We start from the raw sequence: 22,487 nt of genomic DNA on the forward strand, positions 1-22,487 counted from the left end.
TGTGGTGGTGAAATCACCTCCTACAGCACAGGAGTCATGGCTTTATGTATCATGGGAGCAAACGCTGTTGCTGTCAGAATAAATAAACCTGTGCTGCAGCTGAATGGTGTACCTGCTAAGCTAATGATGGTTAACAATAAAACAAAGTACCATTACAGTAAGACATACCATACCTGCAAAGCAAATACAATAAAACATAGTAAATACAGTATAAAACATTACTGTTCAAAAATACAGTAACAATAGAGAGAGAGAGCAATAGATATAGAACAATAGAGCGGACAATAGAGAACGAACATAAGACAGAGAACACTAGAGAGAAGAAAAAAAAACCACAACTATTTTTGTTTTTTTTTAATTTTTTTTGTGTTTTTTTTTTTTGCACTTTTACATAAACTGTAAACGTTCCAGATTAGGGTCTCTCAAAATGTGATGGCCATCTCATCTTTCGAGATCCTGTGTAAGTGTGCCCTAGGACTGTGCAATGCTGTACCCTATGCTAATACTCCACTAGTGTGTGGTGGCGTTCGAAACATTCACCAATGCAAAGACCAGGTTGGTCAGGACAGGAGGGACAATAAAAGCGGGTGTCACGGCTATATCCATGTTTTCTGCAGACATGACATCTATCTTCTTTGGGGATTTCTTTGGGTAGGGGTACCAGGGAGGACATACAGAAAATGCCTCTCATGCAGCTGGCTCACTTCATTTGGATTGGAAAGGTGGGCCGTAGCACCATCTGGAAACAGAAGGGCTGTGATGATTTCTTCCTGGAATTTAAGGAAGGATCCAGTTCGTCCTGAAGCTTTGTATAGCACATAAGCATTCAGCAGAGCCAATTGTAATAAATATACAGCCACTTTTTTTACACCAGCGCCTGGCCTTACGAGCAATTAGGTACAGCACCAACAACTGGTCGATGAGGTCCACCCCTCCCATGTTAAAGGTTGTATTCGTGGGCACAGATGGGTTTCTCCACAACACTAGTCGCCGTTTGAATTTGGACCGTCGTGTCTGCGTGAAGGGAGGACAGAACGAATTATCTTATTATCCCTCCACTTCAGAGCAAGCAAATTATTACATCTCAAGCAGATTCTCTCCCCCAGCCTAAGATGGGAATCTACAAGTTGCTGGGGTAAGCCCCGGCGATTAGATCGCACGATGCCACAGCGCCAATTCCATGTTCAAACAAGTGACTGAAAAGTGGCACGCTTGTGTAATAATTATCCGCGTACAAGTGGTACCCCTTTCCGAATAAGGGTGACACCAATTCCCACACAATCTTACCAGCGCTCCCTATGTAATCTGGGCAGTTCTCTGGCTCCACGTAACTATCTCTTCCCTCGTAAATCATAAAACTATATGTATAGCCTGTTGCCCTGTCACAGAGCTTATACATCTTGACACCAAATCTGGCACGCTTGCTGGGAAGATACTGTTTGAATGACAAGCGGCCAGAAAACCTAATTATGGACTCAGCAATGCAGACAACTTGATCGGGAGTAAACAAGGCTGCAAACTGCTGGTTGAAGTGGTTTACGAGGGGCCGAATTTTGTAGAGCCGATCGTATTCAGGGTCACCCCGAGGATGACAGAGTTCACTGTCATTGAAATGCATGAACCGCAAGATCTGCTTGTATCATGTCCTGGTCATGGAGGCAGAGAACAAGGGCATATGGTGAATTGGGTCAGTGGAGACAGTAATAGGTCTCCAATCTCTGGCAAGGGTCAACTTGGGATTAGCGGCGATGAATTGACCACCATACAAATTGCTTTGGTCCACAATAGATCTATAGAGATCTTCCGTGATAAACAGCAAATAAAAATCAAGTGACGTAAAATCAACTGTTACCACCTTAATTCCGGGTTGGCCAGTGAATGGGGGAAGTATGGGTACTGCAGAAGTGGTGGGCTCCCAATTCGGATTGGCAAATGCAGCAGGAAGGGCACTATGGGCTCAATGGGCCTGTGTTTGTCTTCTTGGTGGCTGTGGGACACTACTTGTGCTTGCCACCTCACTAGCTTGAACTGCACTTATGGGACTCTCCACGTCACCAAGTGTTACTGCAGTGCTGGATGTTCGACCAGGATGTACTAGGCTGCTGGTCCTTGTCAGTTCACCAGAAGGATGAGCGACACTAGTACTGGCTCTCTGCTCCATACGAAAGCCCTGCGGTTCTTGCACCTCAACAGCAGAACGGGGTCAGGTATGCCTGACCTTGGCAGGGACCACTACTCCGTCGTCAGAGTTATCTGTCAGGGTGTCGCTGATGTCTTCAGGTTCGTATTCTGAGCCTGAATCTGACAGATGGGCGAGTTCCTCTTCACGCTCATCCGTCAGGCTCAGAAACGTGTAGGCCTCTTCACTAGTGTACCTTCGATTGGACATTTTGGCCTCTAAATTTACTGGTACAACTAGTGAGACTCACAGGAAAAAAAAAAAAAAAAAAGGAGCGCCTGCTTCAAACGCTACCAAAAAACCTGTTAGCAATCGCAGGGATCAGGCCTGACTCTGCGAATGCTGCAGCTATGTGTTTAGTGTTTTGTAAGTGACATTTATCGATTGATACTGCACTTGGGTGGGCTAGGCGGAGGGGCTAAACGCAAGTGCTAGCAGGTATCTGGGCTGATCCCGCTAACACTGCATTTTTGGGAACCCTAAACTATTGGAGATGCTAATGTAGTTCTGATCAGATCAAAGATATCGATCCGTTCAGACACTATACTACTTAGGGAGGTGTATGGTGCGTGCGTTAGCGCTACTAGCACCAATCTGACGCTGCCTGGGGCGATGCAGACCCTAACTGATGCTAAAACCGGATATCACTCGCCGGGTGATCAAGGGGTTAAACTTTTTATTAGGCAATATACGGCGGTTGCCCTGACGCTATAAAAAAAATAACTAACTTACCAGCATCTCCCATGACACTAATACGGTGATCACTGGTGACAAAAACTGCGGCGGCTGATCGGAAACCGGTTAACCAAATACCGCTATTGAAAGATCTAATGGGAAGTCAATTAACGATTCTGAAAATTTCTGTATGACTGATATTATTTCTCCCAAGGAAAGTTGCCCCCCACCCCACTAACAAACATGCACACAAAGCCTACACATAGACTTTAGTCCACGCACAATCCAACAACCCTGAAGACAAGCAGAGCACTTTGTTAAAGTGGAAGTAAACCCTCTCATTTTCAGCCAAGGAAGCTGCCATCTTAGCCTCTGTTTAATCTTCAACTGCCATGATGCTGCACATGTGCTCAGTTATGACACCAGCCATTGGATGGTTTGACAGTTTTCTTGAGAGCACAACCAATGTGCCAGGAATGTAACTGTTTTTTTAAACTAATACAAAGGCGTTTGCTCGGGCCTGCAGCACACCACTCAGCGCAAGAAGGACAGGTTGGCGTCAGAGAAAATGAGAGCAGAGCTAGATGATAGATAAAAGGCATATCACTCGATTTATACACAAAGTGACCAAAAAAGTAAAAATCTAAAACAAACAGCAGCCGTTTAAAAGTAATCACAATATAAAAGAATAGTATATATATATATATATATATATATATATATATATATATATATATATATATATATATATATATTAAATGTAAATACACACTACAAACAGCGCTATTGTTGAGCAAGAGATAAAAATCATGTGGCCAACTTCACACGAAAGTCTTTATAGAGAGTAGTGCAGAGTCTGGAAAGTGATTAGGAAAATGTTCATAGGTGATAATACAGATGGAACTCAGTGTGCACCTTCCACCGGTCAGTTGAACTTCACCCTGTGTTACCACACTCCCCCCCAGGGGGTTAAACTCACCAGAGCTGCAAAATAAATGAGCCTTCAAGAGAAGAAATCTCTTAATCACATCGCTAACAGCACCACTCCGGGGGGTTCTCGAGGGGTCACAGCTCCAAATAAATAGATGAAAAAAGAAAAAGCGCACATAGCGTAATTCCATTTATTCAAAGAAACCCCTTACATCTCACAAGATCCCCCTCAATCAATATACGTACAAGATAAAACAGTCATTCAAGCAATGGAAGTAATGCACATCTCCGTTCCAGAGATCAGCCGGTTCAAAGCCCCAAGGAGCGGAACACTTCATGGTTATGAATCCAAACTGCGGTGGAGCGCAAACGTCACTTCCGGCGTCGTGTAAGCTTTCTCTGTTGAAGTCAGGATATGACGAAACGCGTCAGAGCGTGGCTTACACGACGATGTCCTCTGTTGAAGTCAGGATATGACGAAACGCGTCAGGGCGTGGCTTACACGACGCCGGAAGTGACGTTTGCGCTCATCTATTTGGAGTTGTGACCCCTCGAGAACCCCCCGGAGTGGTGCTGTTAGCGATGTGATTAAGAGATTTCTTCTCTTGAAGGCTCATTTATTTTGCAGCTCTGGTGAGTTTAACCCCCTGGGGGGAGTGTGGTAACACAGGGTGAAGTTCAACTGACCGGTGGAAGGTGCACACTGAGTTCCATCTGTATTATCACCTATGAACATTTTCCTAATCACTTTCCAGACTCTGCACTACTCTCTATAAAGACTTTCGTGTGAAGTTGGCCACATGATGTTTATCTCTTGCTCAACAATAGCGCTGTTTGTAGTGTGTATTTACATTTACTATATATATATATATATATATATATATATATATATATATATATATATATATATATATACATACACACACACACACACACATATATACACACTATTCTTTTATATTGTTTTTTGAAACTGTTAAATCGATGGGTTTAGTTCCACTTTAAGGTCTGTTTCACACTGGTGCGACATGCGCTCCGACTTTGGAAGCACATGTTGCATGACGTGTATAAATCAATGGTTCCCTATGAGAGCTGTCTTAACTTGTCCAACTTGTGTCGGTCAGGCTTTGAAAAAGGTTCCTACACTACTTTGGTTCGACTTTGGTACGATTTCAGCTCATTGATTTGAATGCAAGTCACATCATCTTAACTGATCCGACTTGCGGCATGCGATTTGTGCTTCAAGGATCTTGAAGGGGAACCCCACGCCAAAATAAAAAAAATCCATACCAGACCCTTATCCGAGCACGCATGTTGATGGGGACAAGGGCATCTTCTCGACAATCCTGGGGGCCCCCAGATCCCGCCCCCCCTATGTGAATGAGTAGGCGGTACCCCCACTCATTCACCCAAAAAAAGTGTCAAAAATAAAAACAGTACACAGGTTTTTGACAAAGTCCTTTATTAAAAATGAAGAATGTCCCCTGTCGTAGCTTCAACATGTCTTCTTTCTCTGGTGAGGTCTTCTTCCTCCGGTTCTTCTCCCTCCCTCTGATTCTTCTCCCTCTGCTGTCTTGTTGCCCCTTTTGGTCTTGCCGACCCATCATGCCCCGGTGGTGACGTCACAAGGAGGTCTTCTTTCTCTGGTGAGGTCTTCTTCCTCCGGTTCTTCTCCCTCTGGTTCTTCTCCCTCTGCTGTCTTCTTCCCCCTTTTGGTCTTGCCGACCCATCATGCCCCGGTGGTGACGTCACAAGGGGGCGAGGTCTTATGACATCATCGGATGGCGACGCCCTATGGCTATATAACAAATGGCACACACTGGAGCTAACACAACAGCGTAAGCTAGCGCCAGGAGAAGAACCAGAGGAAGAAGAACCCGAGGAAGAAGACAGCAGAGGGAAAAGAAGCAGAGGAAGAAGACATCACCGGCGTGAGAAGAACCGGAGGGAGAAGACATCACTGGAGAAAGAATACACGTTGGAGCTACGACAGGGGGGGGGGGGTGGAGTCTTTATTTTTAATAAAGGACTTTGTAAAAAACCTGTGTATGGTTTTTATTTATTTTGGACACTTTTTTGAGCGAATGAGTAGGGGTACAATGTACCCCTACTCATTCACATGGGGGGGGGCAGGATCTGGGGGCCCCCTTGTTAAAGGGGGCTTCCAGATTCTGATAAGCCCCCTGCCCGCAGACCCCAATAACCACTGCCCAGGGTTGTCAGGAAGAGGCCCTTGTCTGCATCAACGTGGGGACAAGGTGATTTGGGGTGGGGGGGGGCGCAAAGACCCCCCCAGCTCCAAATGGTCTGGTTTGGCATGGGGTTTCTCCCTCAAGATTCATACCAGACTCAAAGCCTGGTATGGTCGGATCAAAGTCGGATCCCATTTATTGAAGTCGCATGGAAGTCGGACATAAAGGCGTTGGGCAAAGTTGGATTCGGAAGTCGTCCCACTTCCATGTCGGAGCAGTGTTAACCCGGCCTCAAGCACAACTTATCACATGTGCAGCACCATGGCAGTTGCAGATCAAACAGAAGCCAAGATGGCAGCTTCCTTGGCCGAAAAGGATAGGAGGGCTAAGTTCCGCTCTAACCTGTATGCTCATCTCAGAAAAAGAAACATCTATGGGAGGAGAAGGGGACTCTCAGTCTGGGTTATCTAAACAGGTTTCCTGACCCACATTCTTTTCCATCTATGAGCGTACAGTTGAAGAGACAGCAGGATGACCCAATTAATATACTGCTGCTTCTTCACCGTCCAGCCACAGGTTTGGATAAGGAAGCAAGAACATCTAATGTTTTTTTCTATAGTAATCCTTCAGGTAAATGATTACCATTACAGCAATTTCCAGGTCGGGGAAAATTATTAAACTAGAAATAGAGGATGTGGAGCACAAAATGTAAACACTGAAATTGGGATTTTTATTTGGACTTCTGCGTTAAGACAACAGGTTAAACATACCATCAGCTGCTGGCAAGTCAAATGACACACTGAGACCACCTCGTGTTCTAAAAATTATTTCTGGAGCTTCAGAAACAACCTGTACAATTACAAAAGAAAGTTCTTGATTACTTAAATACATACAAAAAATGAGCTTTACTTAAAGTGGTTGTAAAGCCACTTTGTCATGTTCATAACCCAGTGTTAGATAACGTTTTGTGCCCCAGTGTATGTGCTTTATAAAAATGATGTCGATTTGTACCATATCTCAGAGCGCCACCTGGCGCTCATGTGACTGCTCTCCTCTCCAGATCTGACAACTACAGCAGGAGGGGCTGAGAACTCCTGCATACGTCAGCCGGGAGGAGAGCAGCGGGCAGTCACGTGAGCACCAAGAGGCACTCTGAAATAAGGTACAAAACACATACTTTTTTTTTTTTTTTTTTTTTTTTTTTTAGGGTTACAAACACTTTAATAAGAATGAAAATAGTAAGACTACACAAGCGATTTTTGACTGTATGTCATTACATGCAATTTTAGTACAGAAGATGTTGAGTTCAAAAGATTTTCCTATACCTAAAAACTTCCCAAGTGGAAGTTACTATGTGTGATTAATCGCCTAATCTGTCAAAACATAGAAAAAAAAAAAATATCACTCCTCCTGTCTGTGATGTGACCCATACCCTAGGGGTGGAGGCCTCTACAACTAAGCTCCGAAAGGGGCAAAATGCGTCCGAGGAGTTTTCTACAGGTGGAGAAGAGGAGCTGATGCCATCTTTTACCCATCCCATTCACATTTATGCAACAGGGAGTCAGGGGCTGTATGCAGACGGCCACCCTTCAGAACCTGACAAGGTGATGATCCTATCTGTCTTGCACCATCTATTCACCTCTGACAGGGCTTCCATCTTCGCCTGGTCTTCCTTCAGTCGCAATATTCCCTACGCACACATTCATGGGAATGGCTGTAATAATGCTGGGTGCTGTAATGACCACCGGCTGGAAACCACAGACAATCTGATTGGAGAAATGTCTTCAGCACACCAAAGCTTTATTTACACGGTCACACGGTAGAGTACAAGCACTTGCCTGATGAAGGGGCCCTGCCTGGCTCCGAAACGTTGCCGGGTGTGTACCGTGTGACCATGTTCATAAAGCTTTGGACCCTTCTGAGGAATCCTTGGTGTGCTGATGACTTTTTTCCCATTCAGATGGTCTTCCTTCAGGAAACATGGGCAAAGGATGTTTGAACGGCCGAGCTGTGATGACATCACTTCCACAGCTCTGAAAGAACGGCACGCGTATGCTGTTCCTTCAGAGTGCATGTGTCGGTGATGTCACTGGCTGCAGAGACACTGAATATCTGCTAAACTGTGCACATTCCATTCCTTCTATCTACAGGTAATCCTTATTTTTAAGGTTGCCTGTAGGTACAAGTGCCCAATGGGAGTTTAATAACGCTTTACAGGGAGCGCTGCACTGAAAAGGATCCATGTTGAATTAATGTGTGAATGGCATTTCCAGTGCTGGTATGTTATACAGTATTTACAGTGTCTCACAAAAGTGAGTACACCCCTCACATTTTTGAAAATATTTTTATATCTTTTCATGTGACAACACTGAAGAAATGACACTTTGCTACAATGTAAAGTAGTGAGAGTGTACAGCTTGTATAACAGTGTAAATTTGTTGTCCCCTCAAAATAACTCAACACACAGCCATTAATGTCTAAACCGCAGGCAACAAAAGTGAGTACACCCCTAAGACCCATTTCACACTGGGGCGTTTTTCAGGCACTTTTGCGTTAAAAAAAAGCACCTGAAAGAAGCCTCATCTGCAATCTCAATGTGAAAGCCCGAGTGCTTTCACACTGGGGCGCTGCGCTGGCGGGGCGTCAAAATAGTCCTGCAAGCAGCTTCTGTGCAGTGAAAATGTCCAAATTGGGCCCAAAGTGTCAATATTTTGTGTGGCCACCGTTATTTTCCAGCACTGCCTTAACCCTCTTGGGCATGGAGTTCACCAGAGCTTCGCAGGTTACCACTGGAGTCCTCTTCCACTCCTCCATGATGACATCATGGAGCTGGTGGATGTTAGAGAACTTGCGCTCCTCCACCTTGAGTTTGAGGATGCCCCACAGATGCTCAATAGGGTTTAGGTCTGGGGACATACTTGGCCAGTCCATCGCCTTTACCCTCAGCTTCTTAAGCAAGGCAGTGGTCATCTTGGAGGTGTGTTTGGGCTCATTATCATGTTGGAATACTGTCCTGCGGCCCAGTCTCCAGAGGGAGGGGATCATATTCTGCTTCAGTATGTCACAGTACATGTTGGCATTCATGGTTTCCTCAATGAACTGTAGCTCCCCAGTGACGGTAGCACTCAGACTATGACACTCCCACCACCATGCTTGACTGTAGGCAAGACACACTTGTCTTTGTACTCCTCACCTGGTTGCCGCCACACACGCTTGACACCATCTGAACCAAATATTTATCTTGGTCTCATAAGACCACAGGACATGGTTCCCATAATTCATGTCCTTGGTCTGCTTATCTTCAGCAAACTGATTGCGGGCTTTCTTGTGCATCATCTTTAGAAGAGGCTTCCTTCTGGGATGACAGCCATGCAGACCAAATGGATGCAGTGTGGGGCGTATGGTCTGAGCACTGACAGGCTGACCCCCCACCCCTTCAACCTCTGCAGCAATGCTGGCAGAACTCATTCATCTATTTCCCAAAGACAACCTCTGGATATGACACTGAGCACGTGCACTCAGCTTCTTTGGTCGACCACGGCGAGGCCTGTTCTGAGTGGAACCTGTCCTGTTAAACCGCTGTATGGTCTTTATCTTTATGTAGAGCAACAATTCTTTTTCAGATCCTCAGAGAGTTCTTTGCCATGAGGTGTCATGTTGAACTTCCATGACCAGTATGAGAGAGTGAGAGCAATGACACCAAATTTAACACACCTGCTTCCCATTAACACCTGAGACCTTGTAACACTAACGAGTCACATGACACCGGGGAGGTAAAATGGCTAATTGGGCCCAATTTGGACATTTTCATTAAGACCCCTTTCACACTGGGGCGTTTTTCAGGCGCTAAAAAAAGCGCCTGTAAAGTGCCTAAAAGAAGCCTCATCTGCAATCCCAATGTGAAAGCCCGAGCCCTTTCACACTCCCAGTGCCAGAAAAACGCAGCTTAAGGCCCCTTTCACACTGGGGCATTTTTTGGGCGCTGGCAGTGTGAAAGGGCTCGGGCCATCGGCGCACCCAGCCAGGTGGCAAAAACACATAAGCGCTGCACAGAAGCTGCTTGCAGGACTATTTTGACACCCCGCCAGCGCAGCACCTCAGTGTGAAAGCACTCGGGCTTTCACATTGAGATTGCAGATGAGGCTTCTTTCAGGCGCTTTTTTTAACGCAAAAGCGCCTGAAAAACGCCCCAGTGTGAAATGGGTCTTAGGGGTGTACTCATTTTTGTTGCCAGCGGTTTAGACATTAATGGCTGTGTGTTGAGTTATTTTGAGGGGACAGCAAATTTACACTGTTATATAAGCTGTACACTCACTACTTTACATTGTAGCAAAGTGTCATTTCTTCAGTGTTGTCACATGAAAAGATATAATAAAATATTTACAGAAATGTGAGGGGTGTACTCACTTTTGTGATATACTATACATGTATGTATGTAGGCGATAGGGATTTTTTTTCAGCACAGGAGGTGATTTGTAAATCTCATTCTTCCTCCCACTGACACCAATGAGAGTTGTTTCTTCTGCGTTTATAACTGAAAGCTATGAAGCCGGTGGATAAGTGGGACACCCAAGCAATTTACATCTGCAGAATGAGGAATACTCCAGATTTTCCTCTTCATGGCGAATAATAAACTCACCATGTTTATATTTGCTCTCCGCTATCTACTCACCATGTCTGCCACTGCTCTCCGCTATACAACCAGCTGCAGTCCTTCCTTGTCGCACAGCCAATCACACACCACTTCCTCCTTCTCCCTCCAATCACATACGCTCCGCACACAGCACGTGTCACCTGCAGGGCCCAGAGGTGACTATCTATGGTCTGATTGGTTCAACTTTCCCTGGCACCTCCCCACCTTTCAGACAGCCTCAGCACACATGATATTGGAAAACTACAAGTCCCGGCATGCACTGTTTCCGAGAAAGCCAATCACGGCTGGGCGCTACCAAGTTTGACGAAGAGGGGGCTATAAATACCCGTTTGACATTATATCTCCGGGGTCGCTGAAGGTGTTCTAGAGATCATTAATGGGAGTTCGGATAAGTCGTACTAAGATGACTCTGAGTCTTGCTTCTATAAGAAAATGCTCAATTGACTTTGACATTCTGATTGGCTGCGAGAAGCTCTCACAAAGAAATGATCCGGTCTGTAGCCATGGTAACCACAGCTAACAGCTAGCGTCACAGAGAGAACACCTGAAGAGGGAGCCAGAGGCAGCAGGTAGAGTGAGTCTATGGGGGGGGGGACAAGGAGGTTGTATTGGGGGGTCACCCTATTCTGGGCTCATCACATTTACCTCCATCCTCAGCAGTGTCAGAATGTCATTCCACATTAATAAAAACAGTCAACAGAGCTTCCCTGACATCCATCACTACACAGCTCCTTCTCTGATCACTGGCTGGATGTGGTACGAAAACACAAGAAAAGGAATAGTCCAAGTCATACACAAGTCACTGACAGGCGAGCTAGGGCATCGCAGTGCTTGTAAACCTCACACATGAATTCTGAACAAAGCCTATCCCTCCGTAGTGTGTTCTTGTCTCAATCCAGAGCACTAAGTGCTATTCCTGTCTGCTGCTTCATTCCTCTGCTATCTGCATCAATCATTTCTGAAAAGTTTTCCTGACACCAAGAGTAAAAAAGGTGACACGCGAGGGCACAGCCTGTGATTGACAGCCTCGGCTCTGTTCCTTTGTAAAGGGAAAGGAGGGGTGTCCCTTCCATCCAATCAGCTTTTAGAGTTGTCCTCACTGAGTTCTGCAGAGTGTAACTTCAGCTCTCTGCCCCCTTTTTTTCTCAACTTTCAGACAAGCTTTAAAATTCAACACTTTGAACATATGTAGAGAAGAGAGGGCTGCAGATATACAGGTACAACTTATGTAGGAAGATTTGTTTCATCTCTATCACCTGGGGCCAATCACTTCACTGGGTATATGTGAGGGTTTACAACCACTTTAGGGCCGGTTCACGCTGCTGCAATGTCAGACATTCGCACCGCACTGCTATGCAGATCACATGCGATATCTGTGCGATGAAAATTTTGCCATACAGTTAGTATGGCTGAATTCGTATCGCATTCAGACCAAAATCGTGCAGGACCCCTTTTTTGGACCTCACCAGAATCGGATCTCATGGGTGTAAACTAAGGATGAGCTCAGGAGTGTTCACAACTCCACGTACCCGATCCCGCCAGGAAGCCGGCACTCCGCAGCGCTAATCACAGGCAGTGAGACATTTCCCGGTCTGCAGCTGCACAGATCAGGAAATGTCTCACTGCCTGTGATTAGCGCTGCGGAGTGTCGGCTTCCTAGCGGGATCGGGTACGTGGAGTTGTGAACACTCCTGAGCTCATCCTTAGTTTACACCCATGAAATTCGATTCCTGTCCGAGTTGACAGTTCACACTGCGATATGCGAACCGAGTTGGGGGTGTCATTAACTTTCTATTGACACCCACAGCCGTTTGCGTAGGGCAGTGTGAATCGCCGAAGGGTGACATGCGATGTAGGAACCTGTACTGGATTCGAACAGGTTCTCGCATTGCAACAGTGTGATCTGACCCTTAACCTCTCGGGCACCTGGTCTTTGGCACTGAGAGGCCACATATTTGCGTCAATACAGCTGTGCCGAGAGCATGCGCCCTGAACGCTCCTGCCACGGTTACCAGGCCTAGCCAAAAGAGCGTTGGGGAGTTTTCGGATCGCGCGACAGCCAATCACAGCGGTCACATAGTCTTAACCCCATCATGCCCCACGGGCCGGGAGGCACCAGAGTGAAGAGGTTAAAGTGGTTGTTAAGCCACTCTAACCTGTATACACCATTAGCACTGCCTCCTATTGTATTGTCCTCCTCTGTATGTGATTTATAAAAATAAATGCTGCAAATACCTCATTTCACTGCCAAGATTGCGATCACATGACTAGGCAACTTCCTCCTTTCCTCCTCTGAGAGATGCAGCGGGCGGGGATGAGATTCCTCTGCTGATGTCACTGGAGGGGAGGAGGAGAGAGCTGGCTGGTCATGTGATCGCAATGTCAGCTTTTAAATGAGGTATTTACAGCATTTATATTTAAGTCATTCACAGAGGCTAAACTCCAGGAATAATCATTTTTTTTTCTTTTTACTTATTTACATTTAATCCTTCACATCTCACGTCCGAAGGGTTGCTAGGGACGTTTGGTCATTGGCTTAACGCTTTCACCCGGTAGTGGGGGGGGGGGGAGTCCCAACTCCGAGTTCACACAGGGCTCCCTTTCCTTATTCCTGGGGGCTGATTGGTTCAGTGGGATTACATCTATCATTCATATCTCTGCAATCCTCCGCCATTCAAAGAATGTGTTGTATTCTTTTTCAGTGAATATAAGGCATTTTCTGACTGGATGAGGCAGAGAGATAGGTTGGATGACATCATGATCTCTGCCCCATCCAATCAAAGAATGCCTTGTATGTGAAACTGATAAACCAATCACCATTCATGCTGTCACGTGAGCGGAAGAAGAGTGAGTCACATGTTCCTCTATACCTGGAAGTACCGAGTATTTTCCTCACTTCTGCCAGTTAAATGGTGCAGTGGTGGATTGAAACAGAAGTATCTGCTACTGTGAAGTGGTATAGGATGGTAGCAGAGGCCACAGTGCGTGTGGACCAGCCCAGAGAGCAGATTAGCAGGTACTTAAGTCTGCCATGATGTGCAAGCACCCCCTTCCCAAACCAGCAGGCGGTAAAATGTATTTTAATATAAGGCACAGATTCCTGACATGTGTGCCATAGTAAGGCCTGGTTCACACCTATGCATTTTTTAGTGCGTTTTCAGTTTTGCAGAAACACACTACAGTCCATTTAACATGGTTTCCTATGGATGTAGTTCACATCTGTGCATTTTATGGAAAGGGCCAGGGTTTTTCTTCTGGTTTTTGGTTCCACAAACTTCAATGGATCAAAAACATGTATTGAAAAACGCAAAATGCACCTGGAGTATGCAAACTGCATAGGTGTGAATCAGGCCTAAATGTGACAACACAGGGAGCATGTCACTGCTACAGCCTTTACTCACATGCTGTACTTGTTAAGCATTGACACCTACGCTGGTTAGTTAGTGTTAATAATGCATAGTCCTCTAGTATGTGCCTAATAAATAATTCCTATTTGTACTCACATGGCGTTTTCACTGATTTGCTGTGACAGCATATAATTTATTGTTTTCTTCCAGCTTATCTAAAAGTATTTTTATGCTTTAGGTCACAGCATAGAGTGCCATATCTGCATTGCGCAACAATGCCTTTAGATGGAAAATCCGATATGGATCGGATCGGTCTATTCCGCGAGATGGGCTATATCAGTATTGGGGACACATATGTCACTCCTGGCTCTAGTAAGTATTTTTCAGCAAGGATTCTTCATCAAATCAGAGATAAGTAGGAAAGTATTTTATAATGATGTGTGCTTGAAGAAGAGAAGAAATACCAAATGTGTACAATTAAAATGAGGCAAATCGTGTACATTCTATCTCTTTCTCTCACACTATACTGTATATGTCAACCTAAAACATTTCTTTTTTTTGGTTTGAGTGGAGATTAGAACCCCTGTCAGGGTTTTACTGCTATCTGGGATTATGTTAGAGAGATATCCCCTCACTTCCTGTCAAGGTGACAAGGCCACAGTTATACCACTCAGGAAGTAATAGAAAGTTTACAACAGGGAAACCTACAGCAATAAAAGGCTGAGAGGGTTTCTAGCCTTAAAGGGGTTGTAAACCCTTGCGTTTTTGCACCTCAATGCATTGAGGTGAAAAACCTCTTGTTATGCACCAGAGCCCCCTTTTACTTACCTGAGCCCGATTGTTCCTGCGCCAGGGACGAGCACACCCGCTCCAGCTTGTGCCTCGGTTCCTGATTGGATAGATTGATCGCAGCGCAGCAGTTGGCTCCCGCTGCTGTCAATCAAATCCAATGACGTGGGAGCCGGGCTCCTGCTGTCTGTGTCAATGGACGCAGCAGCAGAACACAGGAGCGCGCCCGCACCAGTGCCCGGAGGTAGAGCGCTTCTCCGACGGGGGGCACTCGAGAAGTGGAGGAGCCAGGATCGCTGCTGAGGGACCCCGGAAGAGGAGGATCAGGGCCACTCTGTGCAAAACCAACTGCACAGAGGAGGTAAGTATGACATGTTTGTTTTTAAAAAAAAATAAAAAGGAACCTTTAGATATCCTTTAAGTGGGGTACACACTATAAGAAAATTGGCCAAACGATCGCCTGATTCTCCTTGTTGCACAACAAGTGGGAACCAAAGAAGAAAATAATGTACGAAAAAGGCTTTTTTTTTTGTTGTTGTCTCTGATCATACACAGTCTTTCGTTTCTGATTTTTCTTGTATGAAAATCGTCCGAAAACGGTACACTTTAAACCAGTGGTTCTCAACCTGGGGGTCGAATGATGATTTGCCAGGGGTCACCAAATCCTGGGCTGTTCCTGAAGCCCGCACTGCTCTCCCAGCCTTTTTGCGGCCACCCAGCAGGGCTGTCCCTGAAACCTGTGGCCACCCATCTGGGCTGTTCCTGGGGCCCGCGGCCGCCCACTCAACCTCTTCGCAGCCGCCCATTCAGTTCACGGCATGGCTGGGGGGCAGAGACTAGAGGTCAGCTGACTGGTGAGGAATGTGAAGTGGGAGGGGTTGGAGGAGACCCTGTCTTCTGATTTTGGCATAGGTGTCACTGCTACGAGACACCACAAAGTCGGAGACAAAGTGAGTAACACTATCTGTGATTATAGTTGCTATTAAAAGTCCCCACTAAAATTCTCAGATCAGCAGATGACCTTGGCACCTAAGTTGGCTCAGAACTCCCCCCAGCGCTGCCACTCATCCCATTCCCATCCCTTTCCCCCCACCACTAAGTAAAAGAAGGAATAAAAATAGAGAATACATGGAAGGGAGAGGAAAAGAGGGGGAGGAACAAAGAATAAGGGAGAGAAAGAATAAGAGAAAGAACAAGAAAGTTGGCTAGGGAGAGGGATGGGGAAAAAAACAAGAAATTAGGATAGAGAGGGATAAAAGGGAAAGAAAGGAGAACAAAGAGAAAGAGTAATACTATAAAGGGGTTTTAATACTGTACGAGTGGAAGGGACTCAGGGAGCGCTAAATGTCCGTGGGTTAGGGGCGCAAATTACTTGCCTTGCCTTGGGTGCTGACAACCCACGCTACGAAAATAATTTTACTGTTGGGGTGCCCACAACTTGGGAAAATGTATCAAGGGGTCACAGCACTAGTATGGTTGAGAACCACTGCTTTAAACGAAAGTGTTTTTTTTTTAATTCTTTATTTTCACAGAAACAGTGTTACAATTCCATAGGAAAACATCTCACAACCATGACATGACATTTATTATGAAACTTGCTAATCCCTTGGCTAACAAGATTTGCTGTTTAAAATACTGCTATACTGTATTGTCATTAAATTGTGTAGTAGTTTAATGAGATTACCTTGTAGGCAATAGGAGGCCACGCCATTTCTCCTTTTATATTTTCCTTAACCAAGTAGCGTCCTGGTTAAGACCAGAAGGTAGAAAGAGAGAAGAAATAGTAGAACAGATAGAGTGAAAAAGAAGAAAGGAAGAGAAAAAAAAAAGCCCCAGACACAACCCCACTATTGCCTATTAACCACTTCCGGAACGCCGCATGCTGATATACGTCCAAACTTTGACGGGGGAGATCGTTGTTATGGCAGCAGCCAGCTGCCATAACCCCAGTATCCTGGTGTTCAGCCGGCGGTCCGGTTTCTGATAAGAGTGGTGTCTGTGGCAGATTCGCTGCAAGATCACTTTTATCAGCGGCGGGAGAGGGGCCCCCTGGGTCAGGAAACCCAATCCCTCCACTTACCTTGGGGAGCGACAAGATAGCCCTGCGCACTCTCGCTGGTTTTCTGGCCCATATATCTCAAGAATCTTGAATGAAGGTCTCTCAAAAAACCTGGAGGAAGGTTAATAGGTAAGGTCTGTAGTAAATATAAAAGTCTTGGCATCACATATCATCTTTATGATATTGGTCCTACCAAACCATGTAAAAACCTCCCTATCCCAGCGTTGAAAGTCAAGTTTAAGCTGTCGTGCCATCGGGGCAAAATTGAGTTCAAACACCATTTTCAATTTGTTCAGGATATTTGTTCCCAGTTATCATATATGGCAATCTGTCCATTTGAAATTAAATTGGGTAGCTATCTGGTGTTGAAGGGACGTATTCAGCTCCACTCCCATCGCCTCAGATTTGCTATAGTCCACCTTAAAATTGGAAAGCGCTCCGTATGTGCGTAATTCTGACAAAAGGGATGGGAGGGACGTGACTGGGGAGGTATGAAAAAGATCAAATTGTCCGCATAATCGTCGAGTTTGTTCTTCTCCTTTCGTTGAAATGCCCCTGATATCTAGATGGGCACGGATAGTCCTTAAGAAAGGTTCTGACGTGAGGATAAAGATGATGGGTGATAGTGGGAAACTCTGACGCGTCCCATTGCATATGGGGAAGGCATCTGACATTATGTCAGTAATCTTGACATGAGCAGACGGCCGGAGTATAAACTTGTAAGCCAGCTTTGCATCCCAGCCCCTAAACCTAAATGTGGCTTTCAAAAATGTCCAATCAACCCTGTCAAATGCTTTCTCCACGTCAGCGGACATAAGCACTAAGGGTTTATGATAAATTTGGGAGAAGTGATCGGCACTCAGATCCCATTGCATATTGTCTCTCCCTTTTCTCTATCAGGGGTAAAGCCCGCTTGATCGGGGTGCACTAAAGAGGGGGTATGGCTCAATAGTCTGGTAGCTAGGATCTTTGTGAAAATTTTGAGGTCCACGTCGAGTAGAGAAATTGGGCGATTGCTAGGGCACAGGGATGGATCTTTCCCCTCTTTGGGGATTACTGTTATATGAGCTAGGAGTATGTGTGCCCGTATTGCCTGCTTGTCATGTAAAGACTTAAAAGCAGCTATAAATCTTTGTGCCAATTTATCAGAGAAGGTCTTATAATAGGACAGGGTATACCCATCAGGGCCCGGGGCTTTACCAGGTTTCAGTGATTTAGGGCTCCTAGAAACTCATCCGCTGTAAGTGAGACATCTAATTTCTTGGCGGTCAGTTTGAGCATTCCTGATGCTTGAAGATATTCCCAAGCAGCCTCCTGTCTACTGTGTGCTGCCGGGGAAGAAAATTGACCCTCTAAATGGTATAGGCTGGCATAATAGTCCTTGAAGGCCTGTGCGAGCGCCTGCGAAGAGCTGACTAGGGCATCACCGCGGGTTTTAATATGGGCAATGTAATTGTGTGCCCTGGTATCTCTGAGAGCGTTAGCTAGCATCCTACTTGGTTTGTTTCCAAACTCATAGAATGCTCGCCTACAGTGAGTTAATTTAGCTCTTGCTTTGTCCATGATTAATGAATTTAACTGATCGTGTAAACATGAGAGTTTCTCCTCTGTCTGCTGTGCTTGAGATTTCTTTTGGGCCAATTCCAATACCCGAATGTCCCTGAGTAATGAATCTAACTGGGCAGTTAAAAGTCGTTTACTATGGGCCCCTAAAGATATAAGATATAAGGGAACCCCTGATGACACATTTATGTGTTTCCCACAGGCAAAATTGAGTGACCTCTCCTGTCTCATTGGTTGCAAAAAAGGAGTCTAATTCCTGGGTTACCCGTTGCTCGTAATCCAGATCTTTCAGGAGTGTCTTGTTCATTTTCCAGTACCAGTCACGGGACACTGGTTCTCCCAGTTCTATGCCACAGTTGGTAGGTGCATGATCTGAAAGAGTGAGCCTATAGAGGTCTCGAGTAAGCATGACAGGGCATTCTGCAAGACAAAAATATAATCGATTCTGGTGTATGTCCTATGACTGGCTGAGAAAAAGGTATAATCCCTTTCCTGTACATGAAGGGTTCTCCAGCTATCCACCAATTGCATATTCTGGAGAAGTCTTTGAGCTCTGTGTATTTTCACATAGAATAAGTGGGAAACACCTTTTGGACACATCAAGCGTGGGATCCAGCTCCATGTTAAAGTCCCCACCCACCAACAGGAGACCCTCCTTGTGTTGATGCACCAAATGTAGACATGTCTCAAGTGAGGAGACCTGATCCTCATTCGGTATGTATAGGTTAACCAAAGTAACTTTTTGCTCCAACAGGAGTCCCTTGACGATAAGCAGGCGACCCTCATCATCCCTAATTACCTTTTGATTCCTTCCATGGAATCTGTTTAGAAAAGAGAATTGATACCCCACTTGACTTGGGGGTCTGAGAGGCACTATGATAAACTGTCAGAAGCTGTAGTTCCCTAATCTTGGGATTCTATTGTTTCTAAAATGTATCTCCTAGAGAAAAATTATGAGATTTAAGTCTCCCCAACTCGCCAAGGAGCCTAGTGCGTTTCTCTGGACTATTTAGCCCTTTAACTTTGAGTTATCCTGGTCATTTTAGCATTCGGTTTTGGCTTAGGGCAAAAAAAAACAAAAAAAAACAAAAACAAAAATGAAGGGAAGGAAGAAAAAATAGGGGAAAAGAAAAAGGGGATTCGGATATTCTATACCCAAAACCCTCAGAGGTAAAGGCGAAGAGGTAGCAGACAAAGCACGACTTTCGGACCTGTCTGCTAGCCGAAAAAAAACAAAAATTGAAACGCCTCTGACTTTCCTCCAGGATACAGGAGATACGTTTACAGTGGGGGATGTGGTAAGGCAGCGCAGTGATCTGAGACATATAAAGAATAATCAAACCATTTATTAACCCAATAAAACAAATCATATAAATATGTGTTGAGGCTCTACAGCTTAGAGCAGTCACAGGTCTGGCTGCAGGGTTAGTTCTCCAGAGGGGGAGGGGTACTGCAGCCTACCCATTAATGTCAACTCCGAAGCTCATAAATCAAGCATTTTTCACATATATATTATAAGGTCGTGGTGCACTAGCAAATACTGTATATGCTACAAATTGGCCCCAGTGCCTCCTGCACCCCATACCTTAAACTAGCTAAATCTCACAGAGGGGAAGCTTTGGTCATGCCCCAAACTATGAGTTGGCTGCCATAATGTGCGATCACCCACAGATCCTATCCGACAACTCTTCGCACCCAAATCCCGAAGGGCTAACAGACTCAGCCAGGGAGACCGTGCTAGTTACAACTGGCCAACCCCTCCCCCGGGCCATATTGTATATCCACTGTAGCAGGGCCATCTTTAACGATGGGCAGAAAGGGACTGTCGCCCCGGGCCAAACCATTATTGAGCGAGCCCCAAAGCAGCTTCCCCCCTGAGCCCACGCTGCCCCCAAACATTTGTCCTGTGTAGCAGGTATAGCCAATTCTTCACCTGCCCCCCTGGCCGGTTAAGTGTGATAGGGAAGAGGCAAGCTGTGGGCTGTATGTACCGGAGCCTGCTCGTCCCACCTCTCCCTATACAAGCGCCGGAGCAGCTGCTACAGGAGGTGAGGCAGAGCAACACGGAGTTCCCCCACCCGCCCCCACCCTCTCTCCGGCCAACAGGGACACTGAACAGGTTGTGATTGTTCTCCTTCACCCTTCTCCTATCAACAGCGAAGGGGGTCGGATTAATAAGGCAGCGGCTGGACCGGAGCAGCTTACAGAGGGGGGGGGGGAACACTGTAAGTGAGGTACAGAAATCTGTGTGTACAGAATACACAGGACATATATAGCCTGCTAAATATCCTCTGGGGGGCATGGGCCACTCCCATCACCTCCCAAGCCCACCGACCCTTAATAATGAGTTGGAATCTATTTCACCTGTATTCATATTAGGATCTGCCCATTTACTGCATTCATTAACTAAACAAAGAACAACATCGGGCACACAGTTCTGCACATCCAACTCATATAGTTTGCTTATTAGAAGCTCCCCTTATGCTTATCTAAGGCAGAGACTTATAATTAAAACAAATACAATTCAAAAAGAGCAACATTTTTAACCTGAAAATCTCCAGAAGGTGGTACAAAGAAGATAAGCCAGGTATAGGGTGGTGAGTGGAGACCCCATGCTAAATATAAAAATGAAACCTCCCTATCTTCTGGAGTCTGCCGGCCAGACCGATTGCATGAGCGTCCTGAGCGGGATCTCCTTCTCCACTGTTGACTCGGCTGCTGCTGGGGACCCCGTTCTGCTATTGGTGGAAGGTCTATCCAATTGGGAATTTCAATAGCCTCTGAGCCCAGAATGTGGAATAGGTCTGGTAATTGAGCAGGATTATGTAGGGTAAAGCTGCGGTCGTCCTTTTTAATAAACCGAGACAGTGGATAGCCCAACGATACATAGCTCCCATGGAGCGCAGGTGGTTCAGTAATGGTTTCAGCAAACGACATCTGTACTTTAAATAGCTATTGGGTATGTGGACGGGGGATTATAACGGTGCTCAGGTCAAAGGGTATGTAGAAGAAAAGCACGAGAAAGGAGAATTTATAAAAGACAAAAGTTACAAAGTTTATTAATGGTAATACAAAAATAGAAAATTATACTTGGAACAATAAACACATTAAAATAGATACGTATACTGTATATGACCCGTAGTATGATGGAGTAGGCCAGATGGGAGTGGCCGACAGAGAGGGGGCTCAATTTCCTACATGTTTCGCCAAGGCATTGGCTTCTTCAGGGAACAAGAGCTCAAAAGATGGATATATAAAGGGGGTTCTGTATATGGAGATATAGAAGACATCATGTGATCAAAAATTATTTGTCAATACAGTACATCGTATACATTCAGAAGGGTCAATATTGTGGCTGGATAGACATGCAACCCAAGGAACCCACCGAACCTGGCAGTGCAAACGTACCTGCGGCGTCAGTGCCAAGGGGAGGCCGCACGGAGGCGTCACCAACAGGGGAGTGGGCAGGCCGCGCCGTAAATTGTGCCTGCAGGGGGTATGCAGTAGACCTGGCAATGGAGTGTATTGACATTGTATAAGTAATTATTGAGTTTAACATACAAAGGGCAGGAGATAGTTACATGTCGGTTGCATGAAGCTAAAATGTGTAGAAGTATATGGGTGGTGTAACTGAATCTCATTAAAGAAGTATAAACTCACGTTTTTCTCTAAAAGCAGGTAGAATAGAGAGGACACAGAGTGCCTGCAGGTGGGAACACACATACACAGCAAGACAGTCGATGGAATAAGCCAAATCGGCGGTCAGTTGAAAAGGAGCCTGAGTGAAAGAATAAATTACTTGAAAGATAGTACTAATGATTACTTTAAATTTGACTAGGCAAGAGTCATCAAAAGGGTACTTACTTAATGTAATAAGCTACCAACTAAAGATGTAATGGTGGTGCAGTGACACATATGGAGTGTCTGGTTTGGAGGTTTTTTAATTAGGTAGTCTTTGAGGTGAGGCAGCAGTTACGGTGCCTACCTAAATAAAGTAAATGCAGGAGGGAAGTTTTAGGGCAACATAGATTCTATTGGGCAGGTGGAATTGATAAGAGGACAAAGAGTGTCTTACCTAATAAGCCCTATGACATGTAGT

The 22,487-nt window shown here is 45.4% G+C and overlaps 2 protein-coding genes across 3 annotated transcripts in view; one reads left to right on the plus strand and one right to left on the minus strand.

Moving 5' to 3' along the window:
* UFSP2 (UFM1 specific peptidase 2) overlaps nucleotides 1–10,765 on the minus strand; it is a 35,636-nt gene extending 24,871 nt beyond the window's left edge. Inside the window, exons 1-2 of the mRNA XM_073607402.1 lie at nucleotides 10,649–10,765; nucleotides 6,747–6,825 (exon numbers count right to left, since the gene is read on the minus strand). Coding sequence (XP_073463503.1) covers nucleotides 6,747–6,825; nucleotides 10,649–10,651 — 82 coding nt within the window. The 5' untranslated portion in view covers nucleotides 10,652–10,765. The remainder of the gene's footprint in view (nucleotides 1–6,746; nucleotides 6,826–10,648) is intronic.
* Nucleotides 10,766–11,049: 284 nt separating this feature from the next.
* The window catches only part of CFAP96 (cilia and flagella associated protein 96), a 37,967-nt gene continuing 26,529 nt past the window's right edge, over nucleotides 11,050–22,487 (plus strand). For both annotated transcript variants that reach the window (XM_073612180.1, XM_073612176.1), the window contains exons 1-2: nucleotides 11,050–11,199; nucleotides 14,216–14,349. In XM_073612180.1, the coding sequence (XP_073468281.1) occupies nucleotides 14,253–14,349 (97 nt within the window). In that variant the 5' untranslated portion in view covers nucleotides 11,050–11,199; nucleotides 14,216–14,252. The remainder of the gene's footprint in view (nucleotides 11,200–14,215; nucleotides 14,350–22,487) is intronic.

The sequence above is a fragment of the Aquarana catesbeiana genome, linkage group LG01 (assembly GCF_042186555.1).
Source record: "Aquarana catesbeiana isolate 2022-GZ linkage group LG01, ASM4218655v1, whole genome shotgun sequence".
Lineage (NCBI taxonomy): Eukaryota > Metazoa > Chordata > Amphibia > Anura > Ranidae > Aquarana > Aquarana catesbeiana.